General features: G+C 37.4%; 1 protein-coding gene across 1 annotated transcript; it reads right to left on the minus strand.

Annotated features, from left to right (window-relative positions):
* Nucleotides 1-5,795: 5,795 nt before the first annotated feature.
* Nucleotides 5,796-15,547, minus strand: LOC149939222 (uncharacterized). Its single transcript, XM_090179063.1, has 2 exons — nucleotides 15,279-15,547; nucleotides 5,796-6,003 (listed from the first exon to the last, which is right to left on the minus strand). The coding sequence occupies exons 1-2, from the start codon at nucleotides 15,392-15,394 to the stop codon at nucleotides 5,796-5,798; spliced, it is 324 nt and encodes a 107-aa protein (XP_090035189.1). The 5' UTR covers nucleotides 15,395-15,547.
* Nucleotides 15,548-17,688: the final 2,141 nt, after the last annotated feature.

A 17,688-nucleotide genomic window follows, 5' to 3' on the forward strand; every position in this document is an offset into this window, starting at 1 on the left:
TCCTTTACCTCCTCTTATACACTGGTTACTACACGATGACGAGCTCTCTGTCTCTATCTGGCAAACTTTTGGCTGTTATGCCACTTTTACTACGACCAATAGCTAAATCGTACAATTAACATTTTTCCTTTTTGAAATGGAAATTCCGTTTTATATCCCTTAATATCTGGACGATGTCAGAAAATTATTGGTAGGACTATTTTTCTCCGAAAATGAATTTTATTTTTTTATTATATTTAAAAAGTTTCTAACTTAATACGAAGATATGAACTTTTTACCGTAGATTCGAAACAACTGCTTCGCGCGTATTCAAAAGTGTTATCCCACTTCCTGCCGCAACTCCGAAAAGTTAAGCTCCGTATATAGTTATCAAAGTTAGCCGTGATACGAATGACAGCTAACGATAGAGACCGATTTTTCGGAAGTCACATGCTGGAAGCAGGGGCGTAGGAACCGGGAGGAACTGGGAGGGGCAACTAATGTTATTTGCCCCCTCCAACATTTTGGTCAGTTGAAATTTTCAAAAGGCTCAAATTATCATTTTAAAAGTATATACAGTTTTTAGAACCTCAACTGTGTTTAAATTTCAGTCTTTTTCAGCCAATTTACATAGTAGTAAACAGTACACATGCATTCGGAGAAGCTACACCCCATTAAAAATTCAAAACCATTCCCCAGACCCCTTTTCGTTTCCCTTTGCCCCCTACAACTTCTAAAACGTTCCTACGCCCCTGGCTGGAAGTAGGTAAACGTTAAGTTAAAAAACTGTCAATCAGAGAGCTCTCACAACTAAATCTAGGGTATAAGTTCTATATTATCTTTGCTTGATGTAACCTGCCAACTCTGAACCAGATGCGGCCAGAACTCGAAAATTGACACTCCAAAAACACCTTCTGTTAGGATTGGCTGGTTTAAACAACACTAGTTTAAAACATGGTTTAAACTAAGTGATTTTTTGAAGAAACCAAATTTTTTTTAAATAATTTAGTTTTTTAATTAACTAAAAATTATTTTAAAATGTTTGTACATTTTATTACAGAAATGATTACATTTCTATAACATTTACAAGGTGACCACTTTCCCTATATTTGCAATACCTTCCTATAAATTACTTAGGTTTTCTCATTAAGTATATAACCCGAAAACGGTCCGTCGTCGTGTAGCCTTCTTCAACCTATATTTTACTTAATTTTATCTGTTGTTTTTGGATAAGAATCCATATTTTTGCTTATGGTTTTTCCTATATTTCCCTTTAATTCACTTGAAAATTTCCTAATTTTTCTATAAAATTTTCGAGGCATTTTCTTGGTCACCCTGCATTTATTCAAAATCAAAAATGAAACGAACTAAAAATTTCTTTCTGATCCCGTGAGACTATTATTTTTTAGTTGATAGGACGGTTAAACAAAAGCGAATAATAGATTAAAAGTAAAATAAAGCAGTATTTAAAAAAAGCCTGGTTTAAACCCAAAAACAAAACTTTGAGTTATTTAAAAAACAAAACTTTTTTGAGTTATTTAAAAAACAAAATTGATTTATTTTCCAACCCTGTTTTCTGTTGAAAACGGGCTTTAAAGGGGCTTAACGGCACTGAACGTTTACAATCCCATTCTCTATAATCATCGTTGGAGTTAATAAAAATCACACTAACTGACATAGTAAATTAACTAGTTAAATCTTAGCTACTGACATCGACGAAAACACTGAACAATTTCCGATGCAAACGGACACGCGACAACAGAAACGACATCTTTACGTTCAAAACAGCTATTTCGATAAAATTTGAAAAATTATAAAAAAATAATTTGTTTCGGGCGAAAAATTTAACGCCGATAAATTCCTAGCATCGTAAATATTATCAGAGCAAACATTATTGGCAGTAGCGGCCCCAGCAGGTTTTTCTGGTGGTGCGAGATCTCATTGTGGCGCCGTCTTGCGGGCATAATTTATTGGTCCCTTCGTCCCGATCCCGTTTCGGCGCCCCCACCTATGACGGCGCCCGGTGCGGTCGCACCGTTCGCACCGCCCTGAGCCGGTGCTGATTATTGGGAAGGCGCTATTTTTGGAAATTGCCCCATAACCTTATTACGTTGAGACCGTTGATGTATTTAAATACGTTAAATTTAAATAACAGCTGTAAGGATATTAATGACGTCTCACTGTCTCAGTCTTTTCTCACGGCTCCGTGACAGATTTAGTCAACTGGAGGCCCTTAATTAATGGGCAGGGGGGTGGAGGTCAAGACCTTACGAGGCTCCGCCTTAAAACTACGAGGAGGCTGAGGCCCTGTAAATAAGTACACTTACAATTGTTAGTACAATGAGATATCCGGCGCCAACACGACTCCAAGAGCGGTTAAAACCCCGTCTTTATCCAACAATTTTCAAGGTATTTTTCGCTTCTATTAGCAAGGCAGGCTACACTACACTTATATTTGCACAACTGTGTTGGGATATTACTATATGGCAGAAACGTTGAATGTGCGTATTTTATATACTAATACTACAAAATATAACAGATATACGATTATAATAAAATAAGCAAAATACTATACAATACAAAAAGAAACATTTTGTGGACTAGAAAGCGGGGAGGGTGGTCGTCGGGGAGGGAGGAAACAGTGTCATCTGGTGAGAGAAGTAAAGAAGCGTCGGAGGCAGAACAGGTAAATTATCGATTATTCATGCAAATTTCGGTTAACTGTTTATTTAGAGATATTATTCGCGGCTTTAAAAATTAATAGGCAAAAAATAAGTTTTTATTCGGATAACTTTCGTTTATGGATAAAAGCAAATAAAACGTATATTTCTTATCCAAACACCAAGCTCTAGTTAGCAGGCTTATTGATTTTTGACACTAGACGGAAACGCTACCGCCATCTATCTGCGTTGAAATGCAAACCACGAAAGAACAAACCACCGCGTCCATCCTGGTCTAGTTTAGACTTCTACGTGGTCTATCTCGATAGCAGCATTCAGTATATCTTTAACTTTGGAAAGTAAGGGAATCATGTCACTTTTGCCAAAAGTAGCAATAGTCATTCTACGTCATGGCTGAAGGCGATAGTTAATCCGCTAATTTTATGGCGCCAACCTACTTGTTAAGAAACCGAAATTAAAACCATTTTAGTCACGACTTTCCATTTCGGCTTAAAGATGGTTTCTCTTTAACATTTCGAATAAGAAACCTGAAAACATATTTTTGTCAAAGATTCGTGATAACGACATCGATCAGTCATTTTATATTAATTTCCAAATTAAACTTATGACAAATAATGATGTCTTAGAATCAAAATTTCAGACAAAATGCCATATTGCGTAAATAATCATAATGAAGAGTCAGGTCTAGTCGATAACACGTAAATATTATGACATTTTTCTTTGACCTGCTCTCATCCTTTACCGGAATCATACAAATACTACGTGTTACGTCATCATTCACGCGAGAGCTATTTCCGAAAACGCTAATTTTTAAGACCAGTGTTTCGGGGGCAACAAGCTAGTTTCAATAACCATACCGCCATCTATTGGCTTTAAAAACAACTATTAGTTTAGTACTTGTCACAAAAAAAGTGAAGCTAACGTAACATCGTTGGTCACCAAGTTGACGCAGAAGTATGCCGTTGAAGTACCATCCAAATCTGCTTTTTCGTCTAACTGCGCATGTGTCAAATGTTATTTTAACTTGGTTATTTGGGCTAAACTTTCAAATACACGCAAAGCAAATTTTAAGCTAAAAATTTATAGGACACGCGTCGATTTTCGATGCACTACGGGAGCAGCCTAACGATATACACCATAAATTTTCTAGTTTTTACCAGCACAAGTTGGCCATTTCCTGTGTATTTCAGACTAAAATCAATTTATCTGACAACATTGCTATCATTTTTATTCCTGACTGAGAACGTTTTAGCAATGCCGCTATTTTTACCCCGAAAATGGGGGACAATTTTGATAAACTGTTCTTCGTCTTTTTTTACTTTTATTTTGAATTAATAATAATAATAAGCTAGGCTAATACCCAAGGCACCACCCAAGGCCTAAGTCATCATGCGACTTTTAAAGCCATTAATTCAGGTGGCCGGGTTACAATGCGTAGGAGGGTGGTGGCTACAACAACGTACAAGGGCTGGGACAGAATACTACTTTGCTAATATTTCTCAATTCTAAGCGCACTTCCGATTTAGCGCCTATGATTTAACTTCTTCCAAAATTAGAGACAAATTGAAAAATGCCTAAATATAATTGGTCAAAACACGGAAATTCTATTAATTGGACGAGAAACTGCCACGAAAAAAAAATGTATTTTTTTAGTATAATTTTCCACGCATTCAGATTATGTAAACCAACCGTGACGTCATGTTTTCGAGAGACATGTTTAGAGAATAGAAAATAAGAATTAGTCATCTTAACAAATTGTATCTCAAACGAAAAGTTAGTTCAATTAGGCTATAAAATGGATTCCCCCAACAAAGACTACTAGCGCTCCTATAAACATGCGGAACTCAATTCATTTACCTGTTCTGGTAATAGAATGTCCATGGTTTATCTCAAAATTCATTTTGCACGTGAAATTGCGTAACTATGTTAATAATAAAAATATTTTAAGGGGAAGCACCTATCGACTGTTTTAAAAATAATGCGAAAAAACGCGAATGAGTGGAATAGTACAAAATTAAAAAGGATAAGAAGCTAAACCCTAAACAAAAAAGAAGACATTTAAAAACTACATTTCGTACATTGGGTGCTTGCTCGTAGCGTCGTCATCATACATCATAGCTAAGCCCCGCTGTCAAACGGCCGCCATGACATTGTTTCACGACACATATCACGGGGTTAAACGTCACACGATCCTGCGAAATAATAACGTGACCACCATTGGCGTCTTAATGTCATGGCTGACCTATACGCGATACCATGGCAACGAACACAAGCCACACAAACGAGCAACTTACGAATATTACTATCCACCACTCTCCCCCATTTCGGCTTTCCGTTGCTATGCTAGGCGTTTTGAGATTTTTAAATAATTATTCTTTGTGTCACTTTTCAGTGTAATAGTCGCAAGCCAGATTTCAAGCACGGTACTGACGAGTCCTAAATAGGCCGAACCCGGTCTACCGTTGGAATTTCTAACTATTTCATTTTATTTTCTACTTATTCGCGTTTTTTATTACTTTTTACCTCTCCGAAGGGACTTTGTACCCTAGGAGGGGTTATACAACCACCGTGTCTGTCTGTCTGTGGGTTTGTCTGTCAGGCCTACGAACGCGTTCGCATTTTCGGGGCAAAGGGTAATCACTGCGTAAGCAGTTTCTTAGAATCAGGGAAAAGGTTTTTCCAAAAGCGCCCTCTTTTTGTCATTGGGTGTAGTATACTTTTTTAATCGGTCGGGATTCGAACCCGAGCCCTCTTGCACGACAGGTGAGCGTTCTACCGCAGAACCACGGATACAGTTACGTTTCACTGAAAATTATAAACTCTTCCGAGGAGAGGTATATTTTGGCTTGCCAACTTGTAATAATAACAATACGCTAAGTTACAAAGAAATAACATACAGTGCTCGGACTATTTGGAAAGTTTAAGACTAGGTCATATAAACCTCGTACTCTAGATTCGAAATATGATTGACATTTTTGTAACGAAGCGTTAACCCACATATAGCACGTGACCTCCAAAATGTCGGCCTGGAACTGGGTAAACGCTTCGTTACAAACCAGTCAATCCAAAAGCTTTCTGATTTCGATCTTAGGGTGCGAGGTTTACATTATCTTCGGTTTAAGTACACAAATATATTTAAGAGTTAGTTCCTCGTGAAAAACATTGGAACTCGCCTGGATTGTGTATCCCCATTTCTTGAGTTCTAACCCTGACTTGAGAAAGGTGCCTTCTTTGCAAAGGCGCGTTTAAAGCGAGTGCAGGCGGACTCCCGATCCCAGATTCTGTAGAATTCATTAAAAGGGCCAAGTCGAGAGACGTTTCATCGTGAAATCCAGATGGAAAGCTGCGAAAAGAAAAATTTATGATGAGTTCAACTATAATGGCCTCTTAAGATTAATATTAAACAGGTAATGGGTTGCAACTTAAATCTTGAAGCTTGGTTACAAAATGGTCATACGGGATTGGCTGGCTATATTTGGTTAAGTTAAGTTAGAAGAAACCACCTATGGAGTGTGAGAAGGATGATAAAATACGCGAAAAAGTAGATAAGTCCATAATTAAAAGGGATAAAAAAGCTAAATCCTAAACAAATTTGAAGAAATTAAAAAACTTACTAATGACTCGTACCATATATATATATATATGGTTAAGTTTAACTTACTTGAAACCCTCACATACTTAGAATTAAAATTTTTGTAATAAAATAGCGGTTTAAAAATTTGAAGTCTATTTACTAAATAATGAACTCGGAATTTTTAAAATATAATTAATTTTACTTGAAATGAAATATCCTAAGTAGAAGTGTGTAAATCAACTGAACTGTGTCAAAAATTGCCTAGCATCTAGTGCCAGCCATGAAGTCTGGAGATTTTAAAACTTGAACCAAATAGTCATTTTTGATTCAGTATTTGAGTAGCCAGCTAGAGGATCATTATAAAATTAGATATTTAGATTATAATTTTGTTTTTTCAAAGGACGCCCGAGCTTAAAAGCAGCCTGCTGTATAGCGACCGCCATGCAAAAATGGGTGAAGGATTTCACTATAGATTGCAGTGGACTACTCACATACAGGATACCTTGGATGTATATTAGTTTTACTGATATCAGCAGATTTCCAATAACAGCTAGAGTTCCTACACAGAACTTATAACCCTCAAAAGAACGGAACCGGTCTGCTGTTGGAATCTCTGGCTGAAATTTGAACTTTTGATATAGTTCAAATGTTGTTCCGCCTAGTATGTCTGACAAATTTCCAAAAATCGTATGAAGCCGATTCAAACCTCAAAAGACTAGTTTAGATCGAGCCTCCTAAAAATGGCGCCAATTATGTCTAATGAGAGTCAGCTACAAATAGTAAACCGCAGGTCTAAACTGAGTCTCCTACAAATCGTAAAACAGGTCTAAATTGAGTTTCCTAGAAATTAAAAAAATATTGGCTTAAAAGGAATCTCCAACAAATCACAGAAAGCGAATATTAATGGAGTGTCTTTTAAATTGCAAAAATGAAGTCTTGATTGGGTTTCCCACAAATTAAAAAACATGGGTTGAAAACAAATATCCTAGAAATCTCAGAAATAGTGGTCGAAAAAAGACTCAAACAAATGCAAAAAAACATAAGTATGCTACAAATAGTAAAACGCGAGAATAAATTAGGTCCCTACAAAAAAATATGAGTTTAAATCGAATCTCCTAGAAATCACGGAAATAGGGCTTAAATCAAGCCTCAAACAAATCGCAAAAAAACAAGTCTAAATTGGGTCTAATGAAAATACATTGAAACGAGTCTCAAATGGGATCTTAAATAGAGCTATCAACGAGTCTTCTTTAAAGGTAGTTTAAAGAAACCTAAAATACACTTGATTGTATCTACATTTAAGTATATTTTTAGTCTGAGTTTTGGACTGTGGGAGACTTATTCCGGATTTATTAGGCGCTTTTAATAGGTCTTTTTTAAGATTTTATTTTAAAACCATAATTTTGGGATTGCTTCTTTAATTTTTAAAATACTATGCCTTTTCTTCCGGAAAAATAACGACTTGGCAGCGTTACGGATATAATTCGCTTTTTAAATTGAAAAAAAAAAGGATTACCAGCATGGCGGCCATAGTCCAAGGTACGGCGTGACGTCATGCTGCCAAGTCCCTATTAATCACCCATTTGCGAGAAACGGTTATGTAAACTTCAATGCAGACTAACCTTAATGAACCTTACTCCTACACCTTCAAGTGGCAGATTTTGATAAATAGAATAGGCGTTTCAAAAAATGCCATTATCTCTCTCCCCACCTCGCTACACGCATGCGCGCGAGTCACAGAATGAAAACAGTTTATGTTAGTTTTATTTGGAAGGCTAAAATAGATAGGGCGCGCGCTTCTTGGTTTCTTTCTGAAGGCGCGTGCAAAATTGAACTCGTGGGGTCTTCTATATTTTAATTAAGCAGCGCGCGTTTTAAGTTAACCCTCATCATTAACAAATACTAGTTTTTTTTTGCTACGAAGAGATTTGAAAGAAAGATTTTCCGCATTACCGTTTTACTTCGGAATGTTTCCGGCTTTCTGTGGAATCTTTCTGGATTATCCGATGTTGAAAGCTCTTCAGAACGCACGCACGTTCTTTAAATTAAAACTAAGTGGAGATCGCCTAGCGGAACGAAGCGCAAAACGCTTCTTCTAGAGTTATATAATGCCCACTTTGAATATCTTCATATAACTAGTTTTTCTACTGGTTAATCGTCTTAGAGTGTTCCAGGACAATCGTTCTGCTTTTCGAGGATGTCTCTCTGATTGTTATCTCTCGTTTCGTTCCTCCGTTTCACTGTGTCTTGATTTTGCCGTTTTTGGGTTTGGTAACCTTTCACTTTATTTGGAGGGTTGAAGGTTGGCGGTGGAGAACGTCAGCTTAGCCGTCAAAGTTACTTTTGGCTGTGATCTTGGGTCACGTGAAAATAGCTAGAAGTTCCTGATTCGCTGGGGATGATCTCAATCTTTTGGGAATGGTATAGACGCTTTATCGGGCTTGGTTATCCTTTTTCTGTCTTTCTCTTATGAGTGACAAGCGGAAAACGTTTCCCGGGCATGGAATATCAGGGAGTACAGTTTTTAACGAGGCCATAAAGATGAAGCTCTTTCGTCCTTTGACCGGGTTTCCAAACTGGCTGTGGTTGAGTTTGGTGGTGCAATCGGCTTCAGTTTCTATTACATTTCTTCCGTTGGCGACAGGGTGGCCAGAGAACGGGAAAAGGAGTACATGTGATCTTTTTACTAAGCCTTAGCTGAATAATTACTCCATTTGGATTTCAATACTTAAAATCTTTAACAGTGCGAGATTTTTGTAATGGATTCGTATATTATTTACCACAAATAGATGTCCCACCTGGGTTCACTGATTTAAATTACACTATTTACACTTAATTTCAAGAAATATTCAATTCATTTGTACGTTGGCCTCCATCGGACACAATAATTCCAGGGGTCATTTGATGAGTGAACCGTTCGTTGTCTCAATTAAGCACGAACGGACTAAGCCACCGCATCCAATGTGTAAGAATATGCACTCGGGCTAGCCTCCACTGTTGTCTCTACTTGGAATGCTTATCCTGCCTTATCGCGTATGGCAAGATCGCTTTGCCGGCTATATAACAAAATCCCATCGGCGCACGCTCCCCTCTCACGTAGTTTTTTTGTTTAGTTAACATAGTGACGTCATTAAAACCGTCAGCCACCTGATGATTGGACAGGAGTACTTCCGGGCGTTAAGACGGCATTCGAAGGTAGCAGTGAGCGGCTCTGTTTTTTGTTTTGTCTTTGCCTTCCCTAGCTACTTGAGTGTTGAGGATACTTCAGATTGTTATTTGAAATATTTCGTGATGAGCGTTTTCTTCGGGATCCGGAATTCGTTCTCCAGGTGGTACTTCTCTTCGTACGAATGACATCAATTCTTTAAGGTTGAGTTCTGAATCAGGATAGTCGCATTTACGGCTGAATCCCTATCGTATCTCATCTGGTAATTTTTCCAAAAATATTGTACGTAAGATGGTTCCGTAGTTTTCTCCGGCTGTAATTCCCAGTGCTTCAAAGCTCTTCACCTCAACTTCGCGGTGATCGAAAAAATCTTTAAATTTTTATACGTCAAAACCCCTCGAGAATGGCGCGAGATTAATTAGCTTTTAAATACGAGCTGTTATCAAAATGTCTTTCGTCCGAATCGTCTTTTAAGTATATCAATCGCTGATAAATTGATTTTTCGTTGATTTCGTAACCTTCTACTGCATTTGTAGGTAAGCCTTCAGGAATTTTGAGACTACATTAAATAGCTGATTGTGAACAGACGCTTCCAATTGCGAACAAACTTGTCCACTTTAACGGTTCTCCAGAGAATTTCGCTATTTTCAGGCGTGGTTAATTATTCGCTCTTAATCCTGGATTTCTGGGCACTCTGTAATTTATCATAGATGTAAATGAGAAAATGACAGTAGTACTTCTGTGGTCGACATCTGGACAGTTCTCGTTAAGTACCCTTATTGAGTCGTGAGCCCTCGTCGACGACTCGATAATTTTGTCCTAGTATGTTCTTGTTTCATAACATCAATTTCTAAATCTACTGGAGGAACCCTTTCTCGAACCTTTTCGTCAAATTCCCAAAGTGCCTTTTCTTTCATTCTTAATAGAGTGAGTTGTAATTCCTAGGACACAACGGTGTCATCTTGCGCAGGAAGTGTAGCTAAAATATAATCGGTAGTGATCGAAACTTGTCTTCTACAAGCCGCTTGTGAGGGCTTTAACTTCCGTGGCCATTGCTGAATTGAAGTTCTTGATCACTTCGGTGAATTAACGTCCGTTAAGGCCCATTTTCATGCTCGCTGGTAGCGGATAAAAATTGTAAAAATTCGCATCCGCCACTCGCAAGCGTGAAAATAAAGATAAAATATCTGCTTGAAACAGATCGACGCGGAAAGTGAAAAAGTGTGTAGCTACAAGCGAGCAAGAAAATGGGACTTTAAAGAGTCCTTAATAACTAAGCTCAGCTAGTTCCGTAATCTAAAAGCACTGCCGGGTTTCGGCACCGTGTTATTCTTTAAGAAGAGCGCAAATTTAAATAAATCTAACAATAACAGCAATAATTAACAAAAAATTACATTATTACATTCGCGGCGACTAACCGTTTCGATGATCATTATAAGCTACTCGACTTATATATTTAATTAAAGAAAAAAGGTGAACTAGCGGGCAAAATGAATTATATATTTTTATAGACAAACCCGACAATATCATAAACGGCAAATTTTCCTTGGTATTTGGAAAGTTTTTATACAATATTTCGTGGGATCAATTATTTTCACCTATCTTTTTATCTAAAATTAAATAACTAATTTCGTAGAAAACTTAAATATTAAATTTAAATTCCATTAAGATCCGGTAGATTACACACAAATATTTAAAAAAAATTATCGCTGATAATGTATATACATTATCAATTTATTTTGCCATTAAAGCATTTTCTGTAATGATGTGCGGCAAATTACGTCAATTCAAACACCGTATAATTTAACTACCTGTAGTACCTCAAGGTCACGAGATTTTGTTTCCATGGTTTCAATAGCGCAAGAAATATAAGAATTTTCTATTTACGGTTCACAAATTTAATATTACGTTTGAAACAATTAAGGTCTAATAGGCGCTTCAATAAAACTTCTTCAAGGAATTTGCCTAGAAGTAATATTTTCGAGAGCCAGGACCGCCAAGTCTCTGTTGAAATAATTGAAACTTTTCACTGGCAATAGAACGTCGTGTTTTTTTCTTAGCCTTAATATGTTAAAAACAACTACATGGTTAAAAGGGAACCCTTGTTACATACCGTACAAATGAAAAGTTTCCATTATTTCAACAAACAAGTTTCAAGTTTCAAGTTTATTGTTGTTAATTCGTAGTAAATTTACAATATTTGGTTACGGGCCAAGTCATGAGTGACATATAGCCAAATAGACAGTAGCTTGTTGGTCCTGGCTCTAGGATATATTACTTCTTGGCGAACGGCGATTTCCTTGAAGCGCCTATTGAAATTGTTTCTTTAGAAATCTTACACAGAGCGGTATTTATAGTTAATTATATTACAAATGTTGATAGGGGTAACTGAAAATTTGTAAGACGTGACTAAAAATAGATAAGCCTTATTGGTAAATCAATGGAGAATATTCATATATCCTCCAAGCGGCGGATTAAGGAAGCTAATGAATAGAATTGGAGAAGCAGACGATACTTTAACACGGTTTCCATGCTTTTTTATAATTTACTAGCTTTAATACCCGGCTTCACCCGGGGTCTTAGTTTTAATGAATTAGACCTGATTTGTACGTAAGAAAGGTAAACGCTATAGCAAAAACAGAACACGCGTAACAAAAACAGAACACGCGTAACAAAAACAGAACACGCGTAACAAAAACAGAACACGCGTAACAAAAACAGAACACGCGTAACAAAAACAGAACACGCGTAACAAAAACAGAACACGCGTAACAAAAACAGAACACGCGTAACAAAAACAGAACACGCGTAACAAAAACAGAACACGCGTAACAAAAACAGAACACGCGTAACAAAAACAGAACACGCGTAACAAAAACAGAACACGCGTAACAAAAACAGAACACGCGTAACAAAAACAGAACACGCGTAACAAAAACAGAACACGCGTAACAAAAACAGAACACGCGTAACAAAAACAGAACACGCGTAACAAAAACAGAACACGCGTAACAAAAACAGAACACGCGTAACAAAAACAGAACACGCGTAACAAAAACAGAACACGCGTAACAAAAACAGAACACGCGTAACAAAAACAGAACACGCGTAACAAAAACAGAACACGCGTAACAAAAACAGAACACGCGTAACAAAAACAGAACACGCGTAACAAAAACAGAACACGCGTAACAAAAACAGAACACGCGTAACAAAAACAGAACACGCGTAACAAAAACAGAACACGCGTAACAAAAACAGAACACGCGTAACAAAAACAGAACACGCGTAACAAAAACAGAACACGCGTAACAAAAACAGAACACGCGTAACAAAAACAGAACACGCGTAACAAAAACAGAACACGCGTAACAAAAACAGAACACGCGTAACAAAAACAGAACACGCGTAACAAAAACAGAACACGCGTAACAAAAACAGAACACGCGTAACAAAAACAGAACACGCGTAACAAAAACAGAACACGCGTAACAAAAACAGAACACGCGTAACAAAAACAGAACACGCGTAACAAAAACAGAACACGCGTAACACGCGCAGCAAAAAGTCCTGAACTGCCTAAAAATCCCAACTAAACCTCCCCTTCTACGAATTGCACACTAACCCGTTAAAAAAGTTTAAAGGTCGGGACGGGCGCCAGGAACTCAAAAGAGGAAATAAGAGAAACACAGGGTCAGCTTAGGAAATATCCGACAACCGTGTTTTCCAGTTATTTAAGAACAGTATTGCCAAGCATACTTTGATGTAAATAACGATAAGTGCATGTAAACCATGGTAAAAAGCGCCTGTTTTACCAATTCTATTAATCAGCTTCCTTAATCTAAACAATGACTGCCCGGAAAAGATTATTTTTCACAACAAGTTTGTACAGTTATTAGTTGCTAAAGAGAGAGACATGAAATGAAAAATATCCTCAGTTTTATCGAATTGATTGAATGGGAATTTGGCTGACCGGTAAGAAAAAGGTACCTCAATAGGCGCTCCAATAAAACATCTTCAAGGAAATTGCCAAGAAGTATTATATCCGAGAGCCAGGACCTGCAAGTTACTGTTCGGGGGTATATAAATCTTAAGTTCGTGTTGCAATAATATAAACTTTTCACCTGTACGGTATGCAATAAGTGTTTTCTTTTAACCAGGTAGCTTTTAACGACATATTAAGGCCTAGCCAAATCAAGACGTTCTGTTTACAGGTGAACTGTTCCAACACGCACCAAATAAACTATTACTTGCAGGTCCTGGATTCCTGGCTCTCGGATACTTTACTTCTTGGCGATTTCCTTGAAGATTTTTATTGAAGCGCCTATTATGTATTTCCTAATTATTTTACATATTTTCCAATGACCATGATAGATCTTAATAGAGCTCTGCGTAACAGATAAATTAACTGACAAAAAACTATTAATCGTAAATATTTTGGTTAACTGTGAATTTATGGATATTATCCAAGGATAAACAACGATTTAACATGCAAAAATTAATTTATATTTTCGGATAATTGTAGGTTAGGGATAAAAATAAAATAAGTGGTAAATTTTTATCCAAACGCCGAACTCTAGGTCTTACCATAATCAACATAATTATATTAATTAGGACATTTCCTATTGTTTAAATGCTAATTTTGCTACGGAACCTTTTCGACACTGATGCTCTCAGTCAGCTCCGACTTGGACTCTCAACCGAATTCAGTAGTATATTATTGCATAAGTTGATAATAAACATAAGTATGACACTTCCTATTCGCCCAATGCAAATTCTTTAATGATAGTCTGTTTCGCAAATGAGAACGTAAACTTTTACGTACCGACGGACTGGACACTCTCCGCGAGCTGCTCCTATATTTGGAAGAAGCCGGCAGCCTTTTCGACACTCTAGCCAAGGCCTATTGAAAATTGAGATTCTTTCGAAAGCATAAATAACGCTTACTTTTGGAAAATTATGAATCGGAAGATGAAAATAACTATTATAAACACTGGCTCAAATTTCAGACCTAAACGCGTGTACGCTCGTATTTCTCGCCATCAAACTAACCAACTATTTTGGCAACGGAAAGAGTAGGAAGGGACTAGTTTCCTGTTCGGTAACCTCCTATTTCGCGAAATTCACAATCAGGCAACAGTAGACCATCATTATCCAAATCCATTCTGTGCCATACTTATGTTCAGTAGTGTAGCCAGGATTTGGTTTCGGGGAGGGCACACAATGAAAAAAAGTAAAACCAAAAAATAAAAAAATTGTACATACAACCATACGTTTCGGGGGGGGGGGGGCCCTTGTGCCTCCCTGGCTACGCCACTGCTTGTGTATTATCCACTTATGATTATCATCATTTTTATTATAGTACATTTCGCATTGACCATATTTCGACCATGATTACACAATAACTATGAAAATCCGTTTGGTGATTATTTATGCTAGTTGTCGTACTTAAGTTATTATGTTGGTTTTAATTATATGCCGAGACAAGGTAATTAGTCCCCTACATAAATTTTACACCGACAAGGGCTCTTCTTTAGTGACTGGGAAAAAGGAAAATGTAACGTAGGACTGATGAAAATGTGTTTTAGGCATTACTGCCCAAAACGGGTGAAGTGCGTATGGGGGCGGAGCTCCCCAAGGAAAGCAAAAATTTATTTTACGATTTCTTTCTGATTTATTCTTAATAAATAAATCAGTTCTACTTTCATTTCCGTTAAAAATATATTTATATGTATTCAGTCGTAGTACTGTGACTACTGTCTAGTAAAACACATTCATCAGTTCTGCGTTACTTAATTTCCGTTTTCTCAGTTACTTAAGAATCCCCCAAATAAGTGTTATAATTTTATCTTCCAAGTTTTAATTTGCCCATTCTTACCTTATTGAGTTACTGCGAATTGAGCGAAACCAATCGCTCGAAGCGTTGTTCAATCGATCATTTCGAAATCCAGTTGGCGATTGCTGAACGTTTACAAATTCATCTTCCAAATCCATAATATAAGTCTCCTAGCTAACTTGATTGTTAATACGATCTAGGACCACTAATGCACTTTGTAGATTAATGTTAGAGTTATCGGTAGGTCCGCATGAATGTAACACTTCACGACTATACGGTCTTTAACCCGCGTACAACACTGAAGTCGAAACCTCCGGAATGTTTAACACGCGCCATTTTTTTTTATTGAGATACACAAACATCGGTGTCGACCCGAGGCCTTAGACACCAGCACACACACAATAACTGATTAATCAGGGTGAGATATGTGTAACGGCCACGCCAACGGGGGGATACATGGGGACAGGGGTGGGGACACCCGTGGCGGAAGTATCCCGACCACCCGTTGGGGGATTGATAGTCGTCCTCACACGGCCTTCCACAAACTCTGCCTCCCGGAAGCCTGGGATTACAGGAGTGAGCCACTACTCCCGGCTTAACACGCGTCATAGATCTTGTCAATAAAGAAAGAGTAGTGAAATCGGGACTGGAAATATGACGTTTCCTTTGGGCGACCTCAGCGCCCCATGCGTAAGTTCCAAATATTTATAGTAATTGAAAAAAAGGTGAAAAAGTTGAAAATCATTTAGTTTAGTAACTTAGGGCCTGGTGCAGAGACGTTTTGCGATTCCTGTTAATTTTAACACGATCGCAATTTAGCGATTCAGATTTAGCGAGCTGTGTATTTTGCGATCCTCGCAATCGAAATCGCAGTGCAGAGACGTTTTAGCGATTCCTGTTCATCGGCGACGCTGTTATTTTTCCGAATTTTTTTAACCAAGTCACGGACCAATGGGAGAGCTCCATTTCTGACGCAAAAAGCTATCACGTGGTTATGTTTGGTTTGTATTTTGACGATGAAATCCTGGCTCTTCTAATTAATAATATCCTAACTCTAATTACATTATTAGGTTTTATAATTTTTATAGTTAAATCCGTTATTTTATTAAAATAAATTTATATAATATAGCCACGAAGGGAAAGAAAAACAGTTTCTGAAGAATGAGAGGTTATCCAAAATCTTTTTAAAGCCTTAAAGGGGCTCCAAAGTACGGTGGCAAAAAAAATAAAATTGAGCATTCTTTTCCTTCCCCCCAACCCCTCACTCGGCCTTGGCAGAGGCGGGCAGAGTTAACCGTAAATTTCGCATTTTACTGACTTTACACACATTTTGCCACCGAACTTTGGAGCCCCTTTAAATAGTGCATGAAAATTAGTTTCTTCTGATTATATAATTTTCTTACTCTTATTATTTATTAGATTGGTTGCATTTATTACACAGTTTAATGGTTTTCACGAGTTTACAAAAATTGGTAATTGTCTAAAGCATATTCTAGCGAAATATCCTATATTGATCACACGTAAAACAATGGTCCTGGTTTTTGATAAAAGTTGTTGTTCTACCTAATCCAGGTATAAATTGTAACAAATGATATAAGCGTGTAGAATTAACTGACAAACACTTTTAAGGTAATACATCAAATTATTGGCTCGGTAAGCTCTTGATGCATGCCAAATAAACTTGAATATTCCAATACATCTTTTATCGCAACTCCTAGTCTACCTGGGGAAAGGTTTCTTCCCGGTAGATGAATTGGTATAAACGCTGGTTGATAGCTTAAGATCCTTGATACACTGAACCAATTCACCATGTCATTACCGACTCATTAGTTAAAACCCACTGCATACAGTACCAGCAAATAAGGATCTATAAATAAACCAAGGCTTAGAATACACCCAAAGTAGTAGTGTATAAGATTCCCTATTATAATTTATTCTTACCTGTAAAATTTGTAAGAGTGGCTGGCGTATTTTAGTGTTTCGTAAATCGTGATTGTGGTTAGGCCTTGGCTCTGACAATAATTCGACAAAAACATTTTTCGGAAAGCGATAATGAGCTAGAAACTCAAATTTTAATAATTTAAAAGATTCTGACCTATCGTGTTGTAAAATTTATCTTATTAAAGTAGGTAAAAAGCGTTTACTTCTCAATTTATTTCCCGAGCTCTTTACGTAACACAATCTGCCATTATTTTTGCGAGCTTTTCGGCGGCTAGCGACTGCCCAAGACCACTCGCAAAATAAACAAAGCGACTTCCTGTTATTTTTGCGAGCGAGATGTCTCTGCACACCGATTTGGCGCGAAGTTCGATAGCACGCGCGTTTTCTGTTAATTTGGCGATGAATCGCAATTTGGCGATTCTTAAAAAATTCTCTGCACCGGGCCCTTAACCATTATATAGAGAGTTCCAGCAACCCGTTTCTAGGCTTAACACGAACGTCTGCTTCTCTT

This window comes from Leiobunum rupestre, chromosome 6, assembly GCF_980474605.1.
Source record: "Leiobunum rupestre chromosome 6, qqLeiRupe1.1.hap1, whole genome shotgun sequence".
In the NCBI taxonomy this organism is placed as follows: Eukaryota; Metazoa; Arthropoda; class Arachnida; order Opiliones; family Sclerosomatidae; genus Leiobunum; species Leiobunum rupestre.

Bases quoted from the DNA above. Each gene is read 5' to 3' on its own strand.
- LOC149939222 (XM_090179063.1), bottom strand. From the start codon at position 15,394: ATGGATTTGGAAGATGAATTTGTAAACGTTCAGCAATCGCCAACTGGA. The intron at 6,004-15,278 runs GTAAGAATGGGC...TTCTTTTCGCAG, and splicing joins ATTCGCAGTAACTCAATAAG to CTTTCCATCTGGATTTCACG.